At 41.2% G+C, this 24524-nt stretch overlaps 1 protein-coding gene across 3 annotated transcripts; it reads right to left on the bottom strand.

Moving 5' to 3' along the window:
- Nucleotides 1-1559: 1559 nt before the first annotated feature.
- On the bottom strand, nt 1560-24172 carry pik3r1 (phosphoinositide-3-kinase, regulatory subunit 1 (alpha)). 3 transcript variants are annotated; one of them, XM_071465569.1, is made up of 15 exons: nt 23926-24172; nt 22119-22758; nt 11766-11858; nt 11579-11653; nt 11103-11234; nt 10262-10463; nt 9826-9908; nt 5213-5414; nt 4925-5105; nt 4352-4477; nt 4121-4263; nt 3853-4029; nt 3645-3719; nt 3364-3534; nt 1560-3184 (listed from the first exon to the last, which is right to left on the bottom strand). In XM_071465569.1, the coding sequence occupies exons 2-15, from the start codon at nt 22453-22455 to the stop codon at nt 2995-2997; spliced, it is 2187 nt and encodes a 728-aa protein (XP_071321670.1). In that variant the 5' UTR covers nt 22456-22758; nt 23926-24172; the 3' UTR covers nt 1560-2994. The 3 variants fall into 3 exon arrangements, with proteins under 3 accessions (XP_071321670.1, XP_071321671.1, XP_071321672.1); XM_071465570.1 differs by lacking the exons at nt 9826-9908; nt 10262-10463; nt 11103-11234; ... (2 more) ...; nt 22119-22758; nt 23926-24172 and adding an exon at nt 7931-8365; XM_071465571.1 differs by lacking the exons at nt 9826-9908; nt 10262-10463; nt 11103-11234; ... (2 more) ...; nt 22119-22758; nt 23926-24172 and adding an exon at nt 6763-6903.
- Between the last annotated feature and the right edge of the window lie 352 nt (nt 24173-24524).

Raw genomic sequence — 24524 nt, 5'->3', positions numbered from 1 at the left:
TAGGTCAGCTGTTGATTAAAAAAAGAAATGTGCATTATATAATGAACAATCAATATTAAGACGTCACCTCAGACTATCCAAAAAATTTTTCAGGTCAAAAAAAAGTTAATCCAAAAAATATGATTTGTTGCAGCACAAAAAGCCACAAATGACAACCTCATGGTGACTGAGGAAAATTCAGGGGCTCAAAGTCTTTAGGATTCATCCTCTGGGAACCATGAACATAAAAAATGTACGTATTTTAAAAATGGACTACACATTACATTAGCTTCAGTAATAAGACAAAAACAAGACTTGTTTCTTTAAAAAGAAGTGTTTTTATTTCCTTTTTAACAAAGCCCAATACAGATTTGAAGCAAAACTGGGGAACACTGGTAAATCTCAATCCAATCATCATGTCTGGGACACCCACAAAGAAGATGAGCTTCAAATAAAAAAAAAAAAAAGACACCTAAAACAATCATACAACCCAGAACTGGGGCAAAGAAAATAATGGTGCATATTGTCCAGGAACTATTAAAAAAAAGAAAATATTTTAACAATAAGAAAGAAAGTTCATGCCAGCAGCTGTTGGGGAGTTAAATAAAATCAGACGACTTCTAGTAAAAGAAATGTCAGATATGACAGATCTAGTTTCCATAACATCTGTTCACGGCTTTGAAAGAACCAATAAAACCTAAGATAAATGACGGTTAATATCAATGTGCTAAAAAATTAATCTTGTATCAATAATTTGGTCAAATACATCTAAAACACGCGTTACATTTTGAACTTTGTCACTCATCTCACAGTAGCTTGTTCCAGCTGTACAACAGTCCTGCCATGAGGAAGGAGGGGGCGGGGCCTGAGAAAAATATGCAAGAAACCAAAAACAAAATGTTCTCCAGGCTTAAATTTCTTCCGTGGTCGTATTTGACACAGCATTTCTCTCGGAACAGATGATATCACTGGTATCGTTTTTATTTCTGTTGGCTGCTGTGCGCCTGTAAACCTTTAACTACAAGTAAAAATTGGGCCAAAGATGGAGCGAATTTAGAGGTTTAATTTGATGTGTCAATAAAAACAAAAGCTATAATCAAAATCACATTGGGTTAAGGTTTCTAATTTGTTAGGCAAAGATATATTAACATTTTAACTTGACGGCTGTGTGGACCATGCTTCGTTTTGGGAGACAAAATACTTGAATAATTTTGTGGCAGGTAAACCTCTGATCGCAATATAAGTGTATATATATTATTAACGGCAGACGAGTGACCCAATTTGTAATTTTTCACATCAGTTAGATGTAATGAAGGTGACCACTGGTAGCTCTGGTGGCCTGACACTCAGACACTAACAGTCATTTAAAATATTTTCTTATGTCACCACCAGTCCACTGGGTTTACACATGTACCAATCACTTGATCGTGGACTTGTAAAGGCTTGAATAAAAATGGGGTAAACTCAGGATTCCACTGACACGTGTTGTCTTTTGAATTATGAAATTACATACTTGTCTGAAATGAGTTGATCCACCCATGTAAACAGTGATTTTCTGATACAGAAAAATACTAAGTGGACAATGTATATTGATCTTTAATAACAATATCCATCAGTTGAAAACACCAGTCTACTTCCATATATTCTCATGTGGGAACATATATATTTTATAACAAAATAAATCTATACTGTTTCATGGTTATGGTTGATAAGGGTCGTACAATCCCATCATCCCATTCTCTGAGTGCTCGAACTTTCTCTGTCCAGTCAAAAAAAGAACTGCATGTAGGCTTAGCTCTGTAAGAAAATGTGACTGAAGCAGCTCAAATACTCAGAAGTCTCTGCCTGAGAGGAACATTAGTTTGAAGCAAAAAAAGACTAATAAAATACTCATCTTTTCCATCTTTATACCAGCTGTTAAAGTAAATCATAATAAAGTGTATGTTTCTATTATTATCTTTAAAAATCATAAGCAGTTTTTTACTGTATCTTGGCATTTTGACACAAAATATCCTCTTGGATATTTACACAGGAAAAGATACTTTTCAAGCAATAAAACAAGCTTATATTGTGGGTTGCAACAGAATTAAACAATTCTGAAGAAATAATGGAGGAAGAATTGCATGACAGATCAGAATATAACTAAACAGGAACTGATCCTTTTTGGTATGGTGCACTTTGATTCATGACTTTCCACATATTCACAGATGCGCATGAAATATCAAGTCCATAGCTTCACCTGCCCACGGTAAAGATCAAGTTTACTTCTGCGCTATAATGTTCAACAGTTAGAAGGCAGGTTCTCGACGTCTCGTCCTCTCTGCCCTCTCCATAAAAGTCCATAAGAGTCTCTTCCAAAAAAAAAAAAAAAAATTAAAATTAAAACTTTGTTTTAAAAAGTGCCATTTTGCTACATTTATCAGCTGATCCATGGTTTGCTACTGAACAGTTAACACAAGCAAATGTGTTACACAGCCCCTGACGTCACACAGTTTCCTGATTCTATGAGTTTTGGTCACATGGACAATCACACACTCACAGCCACATACACACAAACACTTGTGCAGAAACAAAGACACACACACACACACACACACACATAAATGGTGTGAAAGGAAAAAAAAAAAAACAAAAGTGGAAAAACAAAGTTGTGGCCGGTGGGTACAGCTCCATTTGAAGAGTTTATCTGCTGCGATTAGACATTCCGGCTGGTAAAGCTTTGAAAAAGAACAAGCACCATTGGGAAAAGGCCTCAAATGTCCTCCGCTGGGGGAGAGGTCAGCAGTTTCCGCTCAATTCTGTGCTCCCACAAAAAGCAAAGGAGAAATAAATCTACATTCAGGCTCGTGGTCAGGCAAAGTCATTGAAATGTTTCAGGCTTTATTGCGTCTTTTCCTCCGTTTTCAAGTCTGACTTGGGCATCGGAGCCTCGTTTAGTCACAGAGTCCAAGGACGTGTACCTCCAACTCCCATGAGGCCTTTTCTTTGTGTGTCCATGTGGATACGTCCGGGTCCTCACCGTCTCTGCTGAGCATAAACTGGGTATGCTAGCGTCACATTCAGAGAGTCATTGTGCTGGACCAAAGACGTGTGCTGGTAGTGAAGTACGAGTTCTTTTAATGAGCTGTATAGGTTGTACGGCTCGGCGAAGCCATAACCTGAGGGGGTCTTGTTGATGACGCAGTGCTTCACCTCACTGTCCACGCTGCAAAGAGAAGGACAACGGTCACAGTCTGTTCTGTATCTGCAGGCAGTAAAAACGTCAAACTAAATCTCAGCCATTCATTCAAAGATAACTCCCTGTGACTTTCAGTGTAAGTCAAAAAAATGAAAAAATGTGTTGTTTCAAGATATGTTTGCAAACAGTGGGAACCTGATACATACACAACGCTGCAGGCGTAGCATCCCGCTTTGCTGCTGTCTCGAACCAGGAATGTTCCGTCTCTCTTGCCCTGGAGGAGCGCCTCCGCCTGTAGTCGGTTGATGTTGCCCAGTTTCCAGGACCGCTCATCGTGATGAGGAAGGTCTTCATCATCGTCCACCATAGAATATTGACTAGAGACAAAGTGATGTATACAAATGTTAAGTTTTGAGGCAAAAAAGGCATTTGCAATTTTTTTTTTTTTTTTTTTGTACTGGTTTGGTCAAATTTAAATGATACTCACTCTTCTGTGTTCTCGTTCTTTATTCCCAGCCACTCGTTGAGCTTCTTCTGTCTCACTCCCTTCTGGGTCAACCACCTAACGAGAGAAAAAAAAAAAAAAAACACGTGGACATTGGAAACCAGGGCAGATCCATTTAGATTTCCTCCAGAGGGACACGTACTCTGTGTTTCAGAAGCAGCACAGGCTCTGTTTGTGTGCTTATACTTACATGAGATACTGGTCTCTGGTCTTGCGGAGCTGGATGAGGTCGGGCTTGATGCTGTTCATCCTCTTGTCGATCTCCCTGTAGTCTGCCGCCTGTTTCTTCAGATCTTCCTCCAGTCGGCGCTTGCTGTCCACGATTTCACTTATCCTCGATTTCAACTTTTCATAGTTCCCCATGATCCTGAGAACAGAATTTTTGATCAGAATTAAACTCATTATCTGCTAATGTTGCTTCTTTTCAGGTGACGTGGTGAAGTGTGGTGTATTCTTACCTCTGAATCTCTTTGTCGTTGCCTTCTCTCCTAAATTTCTCAATGTACTCCTTGCTGTACCGCTCTTGCGTTTGACATTGCTCCTCAAAGATCTTTATAGTTTCATTAAAAGCCTCTATCGCTGTCCTTTTCATTTGGATTTCCTGGAAGAGGGAAGCAAAGTATGAGTGTATGCTGTTCAAATATTGCAGTAAAAGCGTTGATAGTACTTTGACTGCGGGTGATACTCACTTGTGACGTTCTGGTGTATTCTTCATAGAGACGGTCGTACTCCTTGTTCTTCTCCTGGTACTGCTGGTGGTACTCACAGAGCTTCCTCCCCACAGCTTCAATGTTGTCTTCTTTCACCACCTGATCCTAAAAAAAGATTAAAAAAAATAAAAAATAAAAAATCAGCAAATGCATAAATAAGTGACCGGATGAGACATACAACCGTAATATATAAATACATTGATTTTAAGACTATCGACCTGATCACCCTGATGTCCATCATGATTTAAAAAAAAAAAAAAAAGAAAATCAACAAATGTTAAAAAGTTGAACTGAACTGAGAATGTCGACAAATGTGCTTGTATTTCCAGCCATGTTAAGTTTCCGTGGCAAAGTCAACGATTTACAATAAAAGGTTTTTTATTTCATGTTTCTATCTGTTCACAGGCTGAGTAATCGGTTTCAGAGAACCCTCAGGTTTCAGGAAGCTGTTTTCAAACAGTGCTGAGGTTTTAGAGAATTTTTTTTTTCCGATCTTCATGGATTAATAAAAGCATTTTAAATGTGGTAGTTTTGACTTTGTGAACGTCTTACCTGCTGGTGTTTAGAGACCGGATACAGCAGCTTGACGTCTAGTTTGGGGTTGTACTGAGCCAGTGACTCATTGCGATAGTGGTTGATGAGCTCAACAACTGAGCTGAAGGTCAGTGGGTCTGAGAAGCCGTACTTCCCATCCCGATGGAATATCTTAATGAGTTTGTTGTTACCTCCTTTCCTGTAGGCACAAAACAAAAACAAAAAAAGGTTAAACTACCTGCTAAAAATAAAAAGAAGTGCTGATAAGAGGAAATGACTTCAAACTGAAAGGAGGAATGAGCTCACCTCAGAGTCAGAGTGTAGTCCCCGTGCATTTTTGTCGAGGCATCTCGCACCAAAAACGTACCATCCGCAGTGTCTCTCAGTTTCTCATTGACCTCCTCCCTTGAGATGTCTCCCCAGTACCATTCAGCGTCTTGCAGAGCCATGTTGTTGTTCATACCATTGTTAGTCACAGATGTGGGCTTGGGTGGCTTTGGAGGTAGAGCTGTGGGAACAGGAGGGGTGGACACAGAGGGTAAATAAATGCACTGCAGTGTGATTGGAGCCTATATGTGCTCACATTTGCATTAAACTGGCCCACAGTTTGAGTTAAATGCTTGTAACGATGCTTTTAATGAGACTCCTGAGGTGCTAACATTTGCTCTTCTTTAAAGCTGCAAAACATTACGAAAAAAAAACCCAAAACTAATCTGACAGCCACTACAATAGCTGAATTTATGTTCTCATTGCAAGAAAATCAAGCATTTTCCCTGCAGATGCTCTGAATTACACACACATACACTCTATGTGGCTCTGCCTTTCTCTCATCCTCTTTCCACTGATTTAGCAGGGCTGACAAAACACTGCCCCTCTCCAGCGGAGAGGCGGTGATGCCGGGGCAGTGGGAGGAGAAACGAAGCGTGAGTCAGGGAGAATGAATTTCATTCAAGAAAAAGGGCTCTCTATAAATATTCTTTGTTCCAAATACAGCTATGTAGCTTTATATTTCTGTGCACACAAAATGATGACCAGAATAAGCACTGTGACACCACAAGGATTAAAGATTTCTTCATTGTGAAAGCAGGAAACTGCAGGTTAAACTACTTTTACAGCACATTTTGTAATCAAATAGAAGACGGGCAGTAAACGCAGGTAAATACCCTGCTGGCTGTAAACCACAATCACCTTTTCCTTTGGCAGCTTTAAGGCAGCACTGAGAGTCAAGATTTTCATTGCGTCCATGGTCTGGATGGAGAACATTTTAACAGCAGCTATGGATCTATAAAGAATCTTAAATCTGCAGATGCTGCTCACAAGCCGACAGCTTCATGGCAGCAGCAGAGCTATGGTAGCAGGCTATTTTTAACCCACAAATCTGCACTGCCTTTGTTCACTCCCTCTGCATTAACCCCGTTTCTGCTGCAACATCCCTTGCAGGACTTTGTTCATTGTGACTGCGAGCAGCATTCACTTTCCAGGCAGCTGCAAACTGTGACATGGCATAAAAATGCAGAGGTTTACAAAATCCAGCCTGGCAGTTCAACCACAGCACACAGTTTCCGCTGCACTCTCTCATCACATCTGCCCTCCAGTGTGATCACACCTCATCTCCAGATTACTAGAAATTTCTAATTCTTAAAATCGGTCATTAGCGATCCAGTCTTGTCAAACATTAGCCTGTCAACAGCTCCACACTCGTGTTTCTTTCTACAAAGTGATATCCTGCAGTGTATGACTGACGGCAAAAAATCTCTCTAAAGAGGCATGACAAACACTTTTTTATACAGCCACCTCAACACCAATTTGAAAAGCCATTAAGGGCAGCCTGCTCAGTAACGTGTTACATCACTTACCACAGCCAATCACACTGGGGGTCGGTCACCAACCACTCCAGCATCTTTCGTTTCCTGAGAGCGATGAGGTCATTCTGAAAGCCCGTTACCTTTTACCTCCCTTGCTTCAATTCTTTACAACACTGCAGCTAAACAGAAAACTGAAGTGACTCGTAATCCTCTGTCTGCAGCATCCAGCATTATGTGCTAATGTGCATCCTTAAGAGCAAATGTGCAGCATCTCTCCACTAGCAGAGGGAAAAAAAGGACCTGCAGCCTGTTCCATGCTTTTCCTCTCTCTCTTTCTCTCTCTCTCTCCCTCCCTCTCTCTCTCTCCCTCCCTCTCCTGCAGGTTGCTCAGCCCCTCCTCTCTGTGTGTCGTGCGGAGGTTTGGTCCGTCCCACTGCTGGCACTCAGACAAAGCCAGCTCTGCTGCAGCAGCACGTACGCAGCTAAATTATAATGCTTGGCCCGGTCAGTGGCATCCAGAGCTCCAAAATACGTCTGTAATCCCACAGCGTGACACTGAGCATGACAGAGATAGCTCCCCTGATTTCCTGAGTGAAATTAAAATAGGCCTAGTTCTCGGTAAGGTGGAAGGATTCAAATGGAACACAGCCATTGTCTTTCTAGTTTCAATTAACGGATGATTCTTGAAACGCTGCATGCTAAACTTAAGAAGTGGCTGAACAGGTCACACTGACTATAAATTAGTGTATTAGGAAAAAAAAGTTTTATTGTCCGTGACCTAAATGAACAAGTCTTCTAAGTGGTTTCTTTGTTTTAAAGATTTCTGCAGGGTTTGAAACACTCACTTTTAAGGCCTCTTCGAACAGTAGGTGTAAACTGAAGGGCGACACTCAACTCTGAAGATTCATCAGCATGTCTCAGCAATGCAGTTACACACACAATCTGTATGAACAGCTCATAACTACACGGCATGAGCAGGAGCCCGGGGCAAAACTTTCTGCTGATAAGTGCGACTGGAAGCTTAAAGAAAACAAAAACCTATTTTTCTTGTTTTGTCCTTCTTCTTAAGCTGTGGTGTTCGTGTCTATTCTATGCATGCAGACCTTTTCGTTGTAGCCTGAAGGCCGAAGTAGCAGAAATGCACTGTTCCACTTTTGAATGACAAGTTATAAAGTAAATACTTTTTTTTTTTTTATAAGACGCAGAACATCAAACTTACGTTGCAAGTTGTGCATGTTTTGGTGAATCGACAATATCTTCTCTGTAGCTTCTCTTTTATTCCCAAAAGGTAAATTAAATCCAACAGAGTTACTTTCAAGTCCTCCAGTAAAGCTCCATTTCATAGTTTAGGCCACAGAGAAACTGGATGTTGCTTGTTTTAATTCTCAGAAGGCTGCAGCTTCTTAATGAAATCCAGGTAATCCCCGCGGCGTGAGGCAGGTGCAACATGCGACTGTCTAGCTGACTGACTGTTCAGTTCCTGCTGTGAGTGTGGTAAAGGGCCGAGTCTCCTCCTCCTCCTCCTCCTCCTCCCTCTCCCTCTTTCTGAGCTGCGCGAAGGCAGAGGCCCGCTTGCATGGAGGCAGATAGTTAATGATTAGCAGTAGCTGTTCTGGTGTCAGTGCTGCCTGTTCTGAGAGCAGCCACCCGTGCCAGCTGTGTGTGCCTGTGTGTGTCTCTCTGTCTCTGTGGTCACTCCCTCTCTCTCTGTTTGTAAAGGAGGAGGCAGGGGGTGTTCGGTCTTATGATTAACTTGCAAAGTTTCAAATATTTGCTGAGCTGGGCAGTTTGAGGCAGAGAGGACATGTGGAGATCCAGGCGGAGGGAGGACCGGGGAAGGGGGGGAGAGTGGCCCTAGAAACTGGAGGCAGCCCTTGGTTAACAAGAAGTGCTCTGTGGAGCAGGCCGACTCTCCAGCCAACCAAATCTAAGTGGGCCTTTTGTCGCTTACTTAAAATAGGCACGCAGTCACTGGGAGGAGGCACGCAGACACCCGAACACACACACACGGGTCATTCACAGAAACACATGTACAGAATGTACATGTTTACTAAGTAGGCTATTCTCCCTCTTTCTTCTTGTGACCATGCTGTCTGTATGAGACAGGTGGCTAAAACCGGTTTGGCACACCTGAACTTAATCGTGTCTTTGACAGGCTCATGTGTTTACATGTGTGTGTGTGTAAAAAGAACTAAAAACATTTAGGTCTTTGCCATCCTGCCCATCCACCCTTCCATCTTTCATCAATCCATCTGCCTTGCTGCCAAAGTGCTCCCGCAGGTGCAAATTACTGACAGCTGAGAGTGGGCCTTGCACAAGAACATTATAAATAGCTCTAACAGGTAATAAAATGTTTAAACAGCCACAGCCAGTCCTGGGCCTCTGGCTCAGCCAACGACAGCGCTTTTAACTAGCACTGTAAAAACATAACTGTGCCACGCAACGCACTGCACTCACACCACCAGACTCGCCCCTTTATGCAGACCACCACTGGAACTGCCATAAAAACGGACTTTGTGCAGTTCTGCATTTGACATATTACCAGGCAGAATGTCAAACAAGATTTTATCTATAGGTTTCATTTTCTGTTTTCACTCCTATGCCACAAAATGGAAATTCAACGGTTATCACATTTAAGATGTTTTCATCTAAATTCAAAAACCATACAAACACAAAAATCAACAACAAAAGCAGAAACTGACATCCCCCTTTAGAGAGAGTGTAGCCCCGATTCAAATAAGTGTAACTGTAAAGAAGATCAACAGGAAATGTTCAACTTAAAACACATGATAAAATGTTTTAACTTGACAATGTCAGTAGTTAACCACCACAGTGCAGCCTGAAGCCCTCTACAACCGCAGCAGTTGCAAGTTTCAACGCCTTTCTTCAAGCTATTAATAGTTCAGGTCTCAGGTCGTTCAGTTCATATTCTGCAGCAATTCAGTCCCTGCAGAACATGTGTCCATGTGCAGCATCCAATAATGAATGCAGCATTAAGAAAGAGCAGCAAACAGGCTTGATTTTGTTTCTTAAATAAATAATACTGAGCACCAACACAAAAACAGGATCCCACAGGATTTAAAAACTTTATGCAAAAAATTAAATTGTAACTACCTGGAGCAGCTTGGCATTCACTCCATTCACTGGTCACCAGAACCTCGATGATCTTGATGTGAGCATCCTGACTGGGTTCGCAACTGTGGGGTGAGAAAGGCAGGTTAAATAAAGTCTGTGCTTTACAGCCCAGGTGACAGTCTGTGCTGTGCACTGCCGGTTTCAATCTGATGGTAATTCAGGCTTAGCTACTTTAATTGTGCAGCACAGCTGGTAAGTAGAAAAGCTCCAACTTATATCCGTGTACAGCTAAAACCCATGAGTGCCTGACACACTGCGCTCTGTGTGTGTGTGTGTGTGTGTGTGTGTGTGTTTGCCTGAATGCGAGTGTCTGCACGACTGCAGGTTAGAGTCCTGTGTCTCAGCATTGCATGACTGAGCCTACACACACTACACTCTGAGTGTCTATCTTTGCTCCCACTGCTCTGACACCCACCTGGTGGCTTGTTGTCTGAAAAACACAGGGCTGAAGATCTCGCCCAGGGCTATAGCAGAGAGCAGGTTCTTGGAGCCATTTTGGCACACTCTAGCGAAATGCCTTAGCAGACAGTGGAGAGTTAGCCAGTATTGGGGAGGCAGATTTGGAGTGGTGGCGATGCGACGTAGCAGCTGGGCACATTCCTCAGGACTCGCCACCTCTGTTGAAACGGATGAGAACGGCCGAAAGGTCAGCACGGCAGATGTGAAAAACTGACCCTGCATTAAACCCCTACCCGAGTCGAAGGGGAGCAGTAAATGAAAGCTGTTTCTTTAAACAATGAGGAGATGGAAAAAAATGTCATGTGCAGTTCAGTTTGAAAACCACAGAGAGATTGTGTGGTCGACAATAAGCGTAAGGTACACTGGCAGGTGATTGGCTGCTGAGAGATGCTAGAGATAAACTCTCAGGCTTGTTTTAGTTCCTATTAACCACAGATATCCTGTTTCTGGCCATGTGACGCCAAGAGAGTGCAGTGCTACAGAACAGCATGCTGAGAATTTTGTCTGTGCGTGCAACAGAGGCAGCAAGACAGACAGACAAGGGAAAGAGAAAGTGACTAAATACAAAGAATATATATCATTTGTTACACTGAGGGAAAAGTGCGTAAAGACCGAAGAAAGAATCGAAATAAAACGTTTTATTTCAGAGCCAAAGGGCACTGATGAGGTCTTGCGGTTTTCTGTACTGAAAGTACTGCATGTTCAATAGCGGGGCAGGGGTACATTACGTCAGCACTTCTGTTTCAGGCCAACTGTACATCGTGCTAAACATCTGTACTGACGTTGTCTCTTCTCACCTTTAGCAGTGAGGACCATCTGAGCATATATTGCGGTGGGGATGATGGGCTGTGGAAGATCCTGCAGGTACCTGCGCAGACCATCGCACAGAACTGGAAGTTCAAACTGATCCAGGTCTGCTGAGGGGGGGTCTGAAATGCAAAGCAATGCATGGACGGGGTTAAATATTAAAACTCATTCCTGCAGAATAACTTTAAGCTCTGATATAATTTGCAAAACTGTATCATGCAAAGGATGCAATAAAGCCTGCGCACAAATCATGGCCCTTTCTGTTGTTTTTAACCTACTGTATATGCACACACACAAATCTTCTAGTGCTCTTCATCATCATCACTGCTTATGTCAATGCTCTTTAATGTCTATGAGACTTCCTCTTGTCTGCATTTATCTCACTCACTCAACTATTGGAAACTTGCAAGTTTCATACAGGCTGAGAAAAAAAAAGGCGTGATAACAACACTACCTCACTACTTACCACAGTCAAAATACTGCCTGACTTCGAGTCCAGCACCAGCAGTAAACGTTCGATATAAAGTGGGGTTATCCAGACCTGCAAAAAGTCAGTAAAATCATTACATCTATTGACAAAGCATATACCTTTCAGTTCACATATGCAGCAGCATGTCATGGTGAGTAACTATCATTTCCTTCATCAAGCTCACCTTTCCTCTCAATAGCTTCCAGCAGCTTGGCCAGCATGGGTGGAGCGGTCTCTGGAAGGGAGAACTGCTCCGTCAAATCCAGGAGACAGAAGCCTGGAGGACAGAACACGTCATCAACAAAGGAGATTTTTTTGGAGGAGTAAAACTGGCATCCTGCTAGTTCTTCTTGTCTTGTGAACCTTTTTCTAACATGATAGATGAGTTGGACAGAGCTGAAAATCTAAATCAAACCATGGAACTAGCACAAATGTGTTGAAATAAAACAGTCAGTGTAAATCCAACATCACTGTCAGTACAATGCAATTTAATTGCTACCAAATAATAATAATACATTTTTTTTCTTATAGAGTGAATATTAGCGGTAGCACTTCATCTTCACAATTATTATTATTATTACTAATAAATCTTAAGATTATTCACTAGACTAATTATTACTTGAATGTTCCAAAATGTTCGAAAATGCTCATCACAATTTCCTTAAGTTCAAGGTGATGCCTTCAAATAGCTTTTTTTTTTGCAAAGCAACACACAAAACCTAAAGACAGTCAGTTTATTCTCACATAAGAGAGAAAACCACCAAATAACGACAGCTAAAAAGCTCAAAGTACACAATGTTTGATGTGTTTTTTATATTAAATTATATTTGTAATCAAATGACAAATTTCTAATTTTCTTTTTCTTTCTTTTCTCAACAGTTTACAATAAAGGTCTGTATTATTTTCACAGTGTATTTTCATGTACTTTTTAGGTTGATGACTGACTACCGATGAAAGAACAACCTTATTCTTTATGATAAATTCCATTCAGTGCCCGCAGCAGAAATTCCAGCAATAGAAGAGGAAACACTTCCTCATAGCTATGAATGATTTTCTGCAGACATGCAGAATGTATAAATATCTTCCACAGCATTCCAGTAGAACAGAGATTTGTATGAAAAGCTGTTAAATTTGGACAAAATGAAATAATAAACTGTCTCAGTCTTCTGGCTGTTTTGAAAACACAATGGCTCTTTGGGGATTTCACTTGGCCTGTTTCTTCCTGAGGTGAAATGAATGGGTTTATTTTGTACAGAAATGTTTCTTTTTAAAGTTATATCTTTGGCCATTTCATGTCTTTATTATTTGATGGAACAAGTGTTAAGAGAAAGGAAATGGGACAGAAAGAAGGGGAATGGCACGAAGGAAAGAGTTCAGCTAGGAACCGAACTGGGGCTCAGAGCGTTTGTGCCCTTTTGTACACAAATGTATCTTATTTCTAAGTCAAATCAGCAAAAAAGGAATCATAATTTAATTGAAAATACAAAGTAAAAGTGTCCCATACAGAAACTACATGATCTGCTAATAAAGTTAATCTAACCTCCTTTGACCTCAGACTTTTTGATGAATGTTTATGTGGAATTAAATGGTGAGGGCTGCACTTCATCTTGACCAGCAGTGGCTGATTAGGCACATGACTTATGAACTACTTAGAACTTCAAAGGAAGCAGGTACAAAACCAAAGCTCTGCCTTCAAAAAGTAAAAGGTGAATATTTACAACAGACCGATTCAGAAAAAGGAGGCGCTGAGCACTAAAGTTAGGGTTTGGTGGACCGCGGAGCTAAGCAAACACCCTGTGATATGAGGTAAGCCAGGTCTGAGTTTTCTCCTCATTTTTCCTTCAGAACTTTGTACCCAGGTGTGGAAATGAAAGGATGAAGGGGTTGGCAGAGATTTTATTTGGATACGCAAAGGTGCATTTTCAAAGGGCACTTTCCTGAAAGGCTTGACTGTTCAACACAAAATCTGCAGATTCAAAATGCTCCGAAACTATGAATGGAAGCCTTTCTCGTAACCATATTTTTCTTTCTTTCTACCTTAAAAATGCATTAAAACATCCAACTTCTGCTCCCACTGATGCATGCGTGCTACTCATTACCGAGGACCTCTCCCACCAAAGAATGTCCAATCAGGGAAATAATGAACCGCTTCATCCAATTCCACATCCGCTCTGGCCAGCGCAGCTCACAAGGCTGGCATGTTGCGTGTGAGGAAACTGGATTACCAAAAGTCCTTCTAACCACAGAACACACCAAACTCCATCTAGGACAACTGGTCATCTGGAAGACATTATTGGAACTGCAATGCAGGAGGGGGGGTTTTCTCAGAAGCAGTGACCTCTGAGATGGAACACCAAAGTTTCCCTAAATAGAGATCGAGACACGCAGCGTTGCCACCGCACACCTTGGAAGTGTAACCTTTCTCCTAGACAAGATATCTAACACGGCTGCCATTCTACTGCCAACCTTTTTCTGAGAAACTCAATTCACAACCTGAAGCTAAATTTAAACCCCCGACCCATCCACCTGCCCACTGTTCATATCTATGAAAATTACCCAACGGCAACATCCCAGGGACGGCTGGTTTCATTAAAGGTAACATCTCTTTAAAGACTTGATAAAATGTTTTAATTATGAACACGTCAATACATCAAATACAGAGACTATGTATGTTTAAAAGCATCTACTTGCATTCTCAGACAGCTTGGTGATAACTCTTGAAATGGGAGAATCCAACGGGTTTCTGTTTATTTACTCTATCCGTGGCTGGCCTATGAGTGACACAGTACAGGCCGGAGATACAGTTGCTTCTTGGTACTGTCAGCGATGCGACGGTTTCGACGCCAATGGAATTGTATCAAGTAGCGGACGAAATATGGCAGAAATGTTTCAAGCTATCAGTGATGCTTTCTGAGATGCCTTGGCATGAGATCAAACGATAAACATGCTCCCACTGGCCACATCTTACAACCATGGAAATGCATTACAGGCATTCGCTTTGTTAATATAACTAATGATAATAATGATGTAAAAACCAGAAAGCTTTTACTGCTGTGGAGCAAAAAGGTACGGCTGATTTTACCAGGCCTTTTATTACACTTTGCAAAAGGCACATGAGATGAATGTACTTTCTGCAAACCTCATTAGAATAACTAAGTGGAGCTGAAGCTCTAGTTCATTTTGGAGGGCTGTAAACATTCAGAAACACCTGCATCAGTAGTAAAACTATAATCTCTAATCAATGCCAGAAACTAAATTGCCCTCCCTGATTTACTGCAGTGTTACTACGGTGAGAACACAACATATACTGTTGTTTTGCAGTGTCTGGAACAGCTGAGGGGCTGCACCCATCATGAGACTGTTCAAATTTTCTATGGAAGCTGGTTTCTGTGGCAATTTGGGAAAGGAAAGTAAGGAGACAGGGGCCCCCTCGGACGTGTCTGTACAAGCCTGCATGCTTGGCAGACTCTTCTCGTGATATCCCAAAAGGCCTCAGCCAGTCAGTCAGTCAACCACACGTCGAGGAAGTCGATGCAGCTGCCACTGGTGCTGCTGTGGTGTGGGGGGACAATCTGCCCGGCTCAAACGGTATGTCTGAACTGAAAGGGCTGCAGACTGTGGGCAGGACAGGGCTGGGGCAACACCGACACACTAAAGATAGCACACACTTATGTTAAATTTGGATGGCCCACTCAAGTAACCAGCATTTTCAGGTTATACCATTTCTTCTTGTCTGGCAGAGGTCTCGCTGAGGCACGCCAATAAATGTCGATAAGTCGTGGAAAGAACAACACACCACGCCACACATGACAGCACATTATAGAGCAATAATACCATAAAACAAGTATAAAAGTGGACAGTGTGTACATTATATTATATGAAAAAGGCTGCAACTGATACTAAAAGTGAAGCATTGCTCAGACATTCAACAATAAAACAAAAAAGGATAGAATTGTTGTTAATATATTTGTATGAGGGGAACTAACATGCTTTTATTGTGTATTTTAAGTCAGTGAATGATACAGCTCTGAGCTGAAGTAAGTAGCAAACGGCAGGCAATGTCTCCTCCTGCAGGGTGGAAGACGCAGTGCAAAAGCTAAGCAACAGCCAATGAGGAGACTGTTGCTACAGGGTGACAATTAACCCTATAGAGAGCAGACCATCACTGAATCATGAAACCTGCACAAGTAACCACTTTGTTTCTCATGTGCAATTGACGCCAAATCTGGATTCAAGCCACATTTTCGAAAGTAATTGCTGCTTGAAGATCACTGTGCTTTTTTTTAGTTGTTGAATTGCAGGGCAGCCCTCTCATGAGTGATAAAACCTCTTAAATTAAAATGAAATAAAACTTTAGAGAGATAAGTGGCCAGAGCTTAGATCCATGAGCACAGACAGAGACATGTGGCACATTCAGCAATGGCTGCACTTTTTTTAACCTGCACCTTATTTTACTAGCCTCTGCCACAATACAGACTGTGGAAAGGTTTTGCAAGGTCCTCTATTCCCACTATGTCACTATGTGTCAGACTGTGTGTGGTGTGTCAGCGCAAATACTAAACATTCAAGATCTGTAAAGTGAGAATAACTATCAGTGATAGTGAGAATAACTGCCCTTCAGTGTTCTTTCCATATTGCATCAGGGAGATGTCATCTTTATCTTGCACCGCTGGTGACGTGACAGAGGAGAGACATACCATTGTACTTGTTATTTAACCACAACTGTTTAAAGTTGTGCAACTGAATTGTGAGTTTTACACTGGAAAGGTGCGCTGTAACATCTCTCTGAGTGATCCTCTGTCTAGCAAGTCCATACACACGCACATTTAGACATACAGGAAGCGAATTGATTCTATTTTTAATAGAGCTGACTGGCATTGTGACTGAAACCAGATAAATGAGTTCACATTTCAATATAACTGAAGCACTGTAAGAGCCTGTGATCTGTCTTGTTCAAAGTATTATGTAATGCCACACCTCCACAGCACGAGGCTCACACACAGCACCTATGTGCCCTAGCTAGTCCACCTTATCTCCCTTCCTCTCTCATCACATATTTGAAACACTTTTTCTCATCTCCTTGACTCTGAGATTCTGTCTAATCTCACCTCTGTCTTACTGCACAGCTTTTTCGAGTCCATCAGTCTGTCTCTCTCTGCCTTATTCTCTCTCTTTCCTAATCCTGCTGGCAGACATGCTCTGACTCCAGTAAAGAAGATTTGCCAATTCAGACTTCAGTCTCTGCACACAATCAAGTAATGAAACAGTTATGCACGCTTTCATGCACACAACCCCAGTCTTACTGGATTTATGCACTAATGCAATTTGGTGAAAAAAAAAAAAAAAAACAGTTTGCTGAGCCCTAAAATTTGCATAAAACAGCATATTTTAGAAAAGGGCATAGGAGAGAACCACGTTCTTCTGTGTGGATCATTTTTTTAAAACAGAAAACTGGTTACAAGAAGAATTACGAGGTAAAGCTGAAACAATGATAGCTGATTAAATGATTAGTCAGTCAACAGAAAATTAATCTGCAACCTCTATTAGCAAACTAAGCTATTCCATTTCACATGTTTTGCTAGGACTATAAGAGAAGGATAAGTCTGTGTCTTATCAGCACTGGAAAGTTGTTGACACTGATAGACAACCACAGAAAAGCTACACTTCATATTTTAAAAGTGAAAAAATGTCTCAGGGAACATGGGGAAAAAAGATGACAGTCACTTTGTAAACTCTCCTCTGTGACACAGTTTAATGCTGGAAACTACGAATGTGACGAGACAAAAATATATTTAAATCCAGCTTGAGTCTGACGTTAGCAGCCAGTGGATTTGACGCTGTCACGCTCCCCAAACCCCACTAATGATGCCAGCATTAAAAGCTAATATTTAGCAACTAAAATAAACAAATGTGACAAATACATTTTTACCACAGTAGAGCTTTTACATTAAAAACAATAATCTTCCTATTTAAATGTCAAAGAAACCTAAATCACTAAAATTAGCCTCATAGCAGCAGCATGTACACTGATAACAATGACAGCGTAAAAGAGCAATCGCTGGGGTCCTGTTCAGTGTGCAACCATTTATTGTCCAGTTGCATTGTTTGAGTTACTGCAATCAGCACTTAGCACAATACTGATTCATCACAAAGCTACAAATCAGTCTACCATGCAGTCTGTGCGCACCCCTCCACCAAAGAAGCGCCAACACATTCCTGGCCCCAGCTGCCTTTAGTCCCACAGAGGAACGCTATATCAGAGCAAACTATCACGTTATAAAACTTGCGCTTTGTTCATTCTGCCACTGACTATGATGGATTTAGCAACAAGTGACTGTCCTCTTTCTGAAAAGATACTAAAATATGCACCGTTTTGAAACCAAAACCAAAGCTGTTACGTGTCGAATTTAAGAGAGAAGTGAATTCTTAATAGAGAAAAATCAACAGCGCTGACAGAAACAGTGTTCAATACGGCAGATGTCCGCCTGAGTGCTAAAGAGGCCCAGAGAAGGAGAGCTACATTATCTCAATCTCCAGCTATGCACAGTGCTCTCCCTGCAACTGCTTCCTCTGTGTACCCTTCTCTCTTCCTTCTAGTAGGCTCTCTCTGTCTATCTTTCATACATATAAAGTGAACCACTTCAGCCCAGTTAGTCTATGGCACAAAGATACAGTGTAAGTCCACACACTCTGGTGATGAAAAAACGTTTACATATAAGAATCTGCTTTTCAATGTTTTTAACAGAAAGTTCTAAAAGATTTAAATACAACATACATTTATAATGATCACTCGCAATGTCACTTTCATTTTAGTAATGTAGTGCAGTGTTAGCTACAAAAAAAACCCCCAACATACTGATAAGCCTCAGAAGCAAGAGAAGATAGCCCGATGGCATCAAATACTTCCTTAAACAAGACTGAGCATGTAGGCTCAACCTTGTGAGAGCATGTAGAGTAACAACCAGTTATTCACATTTTTACCTCTAACATTTGCAACAATGTTCACTCAGACTGGCTGTTGGGAGATAAAGGGCAATTATACACACACACACAAAAAAACTCCAAACAATAACATTTAACCATTTAGATTCACTGCCTGAGCAATACGAATATCCAACTACTGTTGAACTTCTCTATTGTAACAAATGACTAAATGGATGACATGATACTCCTAAACTGCAGCAACCAACTGTTTTTGCACCGTAATGATTCAGACCATGAATTCTGATTTAACGTTTGTCTTAACTGATGGCATTATCATTGTTAAGAAACATACTATAAATTAGTGAGGATAAAATGCCTCTCGAAAAGTGTCATTTCCCCATTTGTGAATTTTTTTCTTTGTTGCTTTGATAAAACATAAGTTCTATACATTTTTTTCCATATGTACAGCGCTTAAAGGGAGAGATTTTATTCAATTAATTCTGCATTTCTATATGAAATCAAACAAGCTAACTGAGCTATAATCTGAGGTTAATGGGGCTTCGTTCTTGGGGTTTCAATCTTTGAGCTCCTTTTCCTTGGCAGGCTCAAACACATGTATATTCTCTCAACTGAGAGGCCCAGAAAAGGAGCAACACTTTAATGTTTAAAAAAAAAAGGGCTGAGAGCTGGAATGAGACGGAATAGTTTCCCAGCCCAACCCTCATCTCTTTCTCTCTTACCCTCTCCACATCTGCTGCACTCATGTAAACCCCTGTGGCTCAGAGAGGAGAGGCCCCTTTCCAAGCCTCCATTCTCCACCTCTTTTCCCAGTGCCAGAGCTGACTGTAGGAACTATCAAAACATTAAAAAAAAAAAAAAAAGGAGGAGGAGGAGGAGGACGGGAGGAAAAAAAAGCTGAGGAGTAGGAGGAAGGGAGCGAGATCCCTTGGTGGTGCGTAATAAATCACAAACACTCTGGGAGCAACAAGAGCCCTGCCTCCATCATAGAGCCCTCAGCCCCTCTTCAAAGCCCCCTTGAGCATGCAGAACCCAAGTCCCTCCCAAGGTCCCCCCATCCCATTCCTGCTTCAGCCCCTCTGCCAAGCCCCCAGCTTAGCTCCAGTCCTGATCCTTTTGCACACCATCCCGACCCATTAGCTAGCACAGGGGCTCTCTCTCCCTTACTCATAACCTCAGGGCCTCCTCCCCACCCCCATCCCCGCCTCTCCAGCTCCCTCGCAGCCCAGGACACAGAGACTTTTCTTCTCCCGGTGCTACATTCACACTCGCTGCAGCCTCAGCGCTGCCACTCAACCACGACACAGCCATTCAACACATGCCCCCTTCATACAGCTCCTTGCTCACCCTGCAAACCACAGCAAAGAATCTCACAATCGTACCGCAAAGAGCAGAAACTAGAAACCGGCTGACTACAGCTGCTTTTTAGGTGAGCAGGAAGCTTTAAGCACACATTCATACAAGCCACAGTGTTTTTAAAAAGATCCTGGTTCTAATTACAGTTCAGAGTTGCGGCCTGAGAACTAATGCTCTCTCCAAGGGAAATTCGTGTCAGTGAGCAAAAACCATACTCAACTGTAATTGAACTTATTGCTTATAGATGTCACATAAAACACTTACTGAGTTATCTAACTTGCACAAAAGGGAACAGTCTGACTTCTGACTTGTTTGCCGTCACACACGAAGTCAAATAAAAGACTGCTTTAATCTCTTTGTGTCTGCTACAGAGATGATCAGATATGTTTAGCCCAGCATTGTACTAAAAGAGAGGAATGCTGCTCATATAACTTTGCCAAAACTGAAAATAAATGGCTTCTAATAGTACCAAAATTGTTTTATGTATATGCTGTGGCCAATGAGGCATCGTGGTTTTAGGAGCTACCAGAGCTTTTGACCAAGAGCCACTGGATGCAGCGACAGCCTACAGCATCTCTTAATCACAACCCTATCATGAACATAACTCAAAATGTTGATAACTAGCTTGCTAGGTAACAAACTAAATGAAGTGAATGAAACAGCTTTAAAGATGTAAGAGGGGATATAGATATATGTTTTCAGTTTTGACGTAGTTAGCCAAGCTGTTCCCCCAGGGCTTACAGGGCAGTAATTTGCCCTAATGTCCCATACATAGTGATCTAATCATCTGTCTCAACAGTGATAAGGGAATTAAATTCCCTAAAGATGCGGCTTTGCAGAGAAACACAGATGATATCCAATAGTAACATATGGCTAGCACAAGAGGCTCGCAGCCCCGTTATCCTCTGGGACTGAGCTTGGTTCACATTCAGGGCAGGTGGGCAGAGACACTTGTTCTTAAAGACTAACCGTTGTGCAAAATTAGCATCTTTCTAACACTTTATCTGTGAGTTGCTTGTTTATGTTTTCACTCAACAATTAATTAAAAAGAAAGATTGATGAGGATGTTAACGTCACACAAACACACACATAATCACCCGCTATCACATGATGGAAAGTTCATACTTAAAATGATAAGAACTATGACAACTGAGCAAACTCCACCCACTGATGGAGGCCAGAGAATTACTGAAAATTAGATTTTTGTCAGTAATTTATCAAATTAAAACTGGAATTTGTGTGTCATCGACAGAGCTGACTTTGTGTTTCTTCCTTCCAATCATCATCAGTACAACCAGTAATATTTTAATCTTAGGTTGCATAAGTTCTCACTAATGTAAAATGCAAAGTGTGGCTTCATTTACCCAACAAGCTGGTATATGTTGAGACGCAAAATGTTACCAGTCAATGTGAATTTGTTAAGCATTGAGCAATTTATAATCTCAAATGATGGTTGACACTAATTTTCAAATATGGCTGTGTCCACATCCTGTAGATAACACTGGTGCGGTGAACAATGAAACAACTGTCACGATATATAAACCCGAGGCTACGTCCACACTACTACGTTTTTGTTGTAAATCTGCGTTTTAAAATGAAAACGATCTCCATCCAGACGACCGTTTTAACTCTGTATCAGAAACAATCTGCATTCACACTTGAAAACGCACACATACATGACCCAGTTATGTACACTAGGCATGCATGACAATGTTGTGTAATTGATAGAATTTTTTGATTTGTTGTATTTCTGCATCAACTGCTTCATTATGGATTTTGTTTACGCTAGTGTACACCAACAATAACCACCACGACACTGTAAGCAATAAATTTCTTTTTTCTGTACCTGACTACCTTTTTTCATCAGAGCTGCAACAACTGTTTCATTAATCAATCAACAGGAAAATCAATAAGTCTGATGATAGTAACTATTTAAGTATTTTTTTAAGCAAACATTCCACTCGATTTAGATTCTCCAAAGTTAGTATTTTCTAATTTTCTATTCCCCTATGGCAGTAAACTGAATATCTAAGGCGTTTTGACAGTTGGTTGGACAGACATAGACATGTAAGAATGGGATCATGAGCTCTGAGAACATGTGATAAGCATTTTTCACTATTTACCAGTCAACTCATTTAGGAGATAATTTGTAGATTGACCAGTAATGAAAATAACTGTTAGCTTAGCTTCAGCCCTCCGTACTATACAGTCCTGTGTGGTGTCTGGTGTTTAAACTCACCTTGCTCTGAGTCAGAGTCTGCCTCTGTCCTGAAGGAGCCTGGAGCTACAGGTAAAGGTCTGAGGGGCCTTGGCTTGGGTGTGGGGGGAGAGATCCATTTCTTTCCGATGTACTCGACATATGTCCCAGGGAAGTCCCCTTTTTCCTGAGTGGTTTCATTGAAGCCTGGCAGCCATCCAATCTCATCTGGCCTCTGTTCCAGCCCATCAGTGTACCCAAGAGCCACCAGAGCTCCTTTGCTTACCAACAGTATATCCCCTACATGCAGATCAATGTCCTCCTCCCTCTCCTTCTTGTAGTCATAAAGCGCTCTGTACTGATATCCTTCAGCACTCATATTGATCTCTTTGTGTCAAGGCCTTCTCTTGAAGATGAACTTCAACCAGCAAAGTTTCTTTTCAGGTTTCTCTGATTATCTGTTTAGTCCAGGTACACATTTACAAGTTCAAATGGTCGTATGTGTGTACCTCCAAAAAATTTGCAGTTAAACAGCTCTGTAGAGACAATATCTAGCTTGTCTTCATTCTTTCACAGTTCCTGTCCTTTGTGAATGATCTACAGTTCTCTTGGTATGTTGCCGCACTGTATGTACCCATCAGTAAATGGCCTGCAGCTGTGATCTTGAGAATGCTATCCAGACCTGTAAGATGAGAGTAGAGGCCATTTGCAACCCATTGCATAAGACAATCATGCATCACACACAATGCTCAGATGTGAGCAGACTTAAGTTTATGAGATAAGATCATTATAAACATTAACACTGAATGATAGACCTGCTGAAAAGCAGAATGTAAAGGCTGAGCTTATATTTACAGTAAGAAAACTAAGCTGAAGCACAAGGTGAATTAATACTGTGCGCCTTATTTCAAGTTATTTACAGCATGCATTGATACAGATGACATTTTATTCAACTTTTTTTAAGCATTTAACATTTATGACTACTTTCTACTAACTTTTGCCAAATACCAAGCTTGTGGCAGATCATATTTGCTTTGATGAAGAGGTATTTGCAATGTTTCTACTAAACTGTAACATCAAGTCACTTAATTAAATATGACTTTCTTCAGTTTATGGTGGCGTTGCACGAATGCTTGTGACTGAGTCTCACAACAGTAAAGAAGTTATTGATACAGAACTCATTAGTATTTTTTTTTCTTAATCTAACAATTATATTTAACAGCTTCTAGCAGAGTAAGTCGACTTTAGAAATGTTCAGCCAACAGATGGTTGCTAACATTAGCATTACCCATGACATCTTACATTCACAGCGCTGTCACCCTTGTTTAATTAAATAGCAACCTCCTCGGTGTGTAAACGACGGGAAAATGTGTTGCCAGTAAACCTGTGGATTTGGAAAACTTTTGCGTGGTTGCAAGTTTATTCTACTTGACTTTTAAAGAGCCCAAAGCAGCAAGGATACAGTGTCTGAAAAGATGTCGAGGGACCGGAGTGGTTAGCTAACTTAGCAGCTTGCTAACATTAGCGACTGGGGTTAATTAGCTATTTGCTGGAGGAAATTACGATGAGAATTTACTTAAAGTTGTCCTAAAGTTAATCAGAAGCAAACAACAGAGGGTAAAACGGAACAATAGTTATAAACATGATTTAAAAAAAACAACATTTGGACGTTAATAAAAAAAAAAAGACGACCATCTAACGCAAGGGTAGAAAGTAAACTAAGTTAAACTTAACTACCTTTAGGAAAATGTACCTTGACGAACAAGTAGCTTTATAAATTATGGTTTTATTATTTTAAAAAAATGGTGTAAATGTTAACATCTGCGACCCTGTACAACAAGTTACATACCGAGTCTGCACGAATCCAGTCACATCCAACGTCTCCTCTTCCCTCCACACTTGGCGCTTCCACGTCCTTAAAACTTCACGGTTGCGGCGAACTATCAATAAAATGCAGCCCTAAATATTTCTTTTACCAACACGGCTAAGAGCAGGAATCCTCCGCTTCGGTTTCAATCCGGTTTAACGAGTTGTACAAACTGTTAAAAGCCACAGTCACTCGACATAACGGCACGATTCCCCCGTCCCGAACAAACGCTCCCTTGAACGTCGCCTCTGCGGCCAGCAAGGGGCGAGACAAAGCACGGCCGCTCATTGGTCCGCGTCTCTGTCAATCATGAACATTACACCAGCAGGCCAATCAGATTCTCGCTCTCAGCGGACACGCCCCCTTCCATGTACTCTCGCCTGCAACACGAAACACCTATGGAAATTACATAACTTGCACTCAGTCCTAATGTAAAGCAAAGTTCTTCTGGTTTCTATTGTCACTGACATTGTTTTTTTTTACAAGGTTAACATAAAGAATATTAAAGACAGTGTAAAGATATCAGTTTCCACAATGTGTGAAAATTATTTATTTATTGGTTTGTTGATTCCTCACTACTC

The sequence above is a fragment of the Trachinotus anak genome, unplaced genomic scaffold, assembly GCF_046630095.1.
Source record: "Trachinotus anak isolate AG129_WGS33_773 ecotype Australia unplaced genomic scaffold, CSIRO_AGI_Tana_v1 ptg000028l, whole genome shotgun sequence".
In the NCBI taxonomy this organism is placed as follows: domain Eukaryota; kingdom Metazoa; phylum Chordata; class Actinopteri; order Carangiformes; family Carangidae; genus Trachinotus; species Trachinotus anak.
Note: the sequence above shows the minus strand (reverse complement) of the source record. Positions and strands in the feature narration are given on the sequence as shown.

Excerpts from the sequence above, each read along its gene's own strand:
- pik3r1 (XM_071465569.1), bottom strand. The coding sequence starts at position 22,455 with ATGAGTGCTGAAGGATATCAGTACAGAGCGCTTTATGACTACAAGAAG. Across the intron at positions 10,464-11,102 it reads GATGGTCCTCACTGCTAAAG|AGGTGGCGAGTCCTGAGGAA; the intron begins GTGAGAAGAGAC and ends CCGTTTCAACAG. Across the intron at positions 3,185-3,363 it reads TGCTACGCCTGCAGCGTTGT|CGTGGACAGTGAGGTGAAGC; the intron begins GTATGTATCAGG and ends TTCTCTTTGCAG.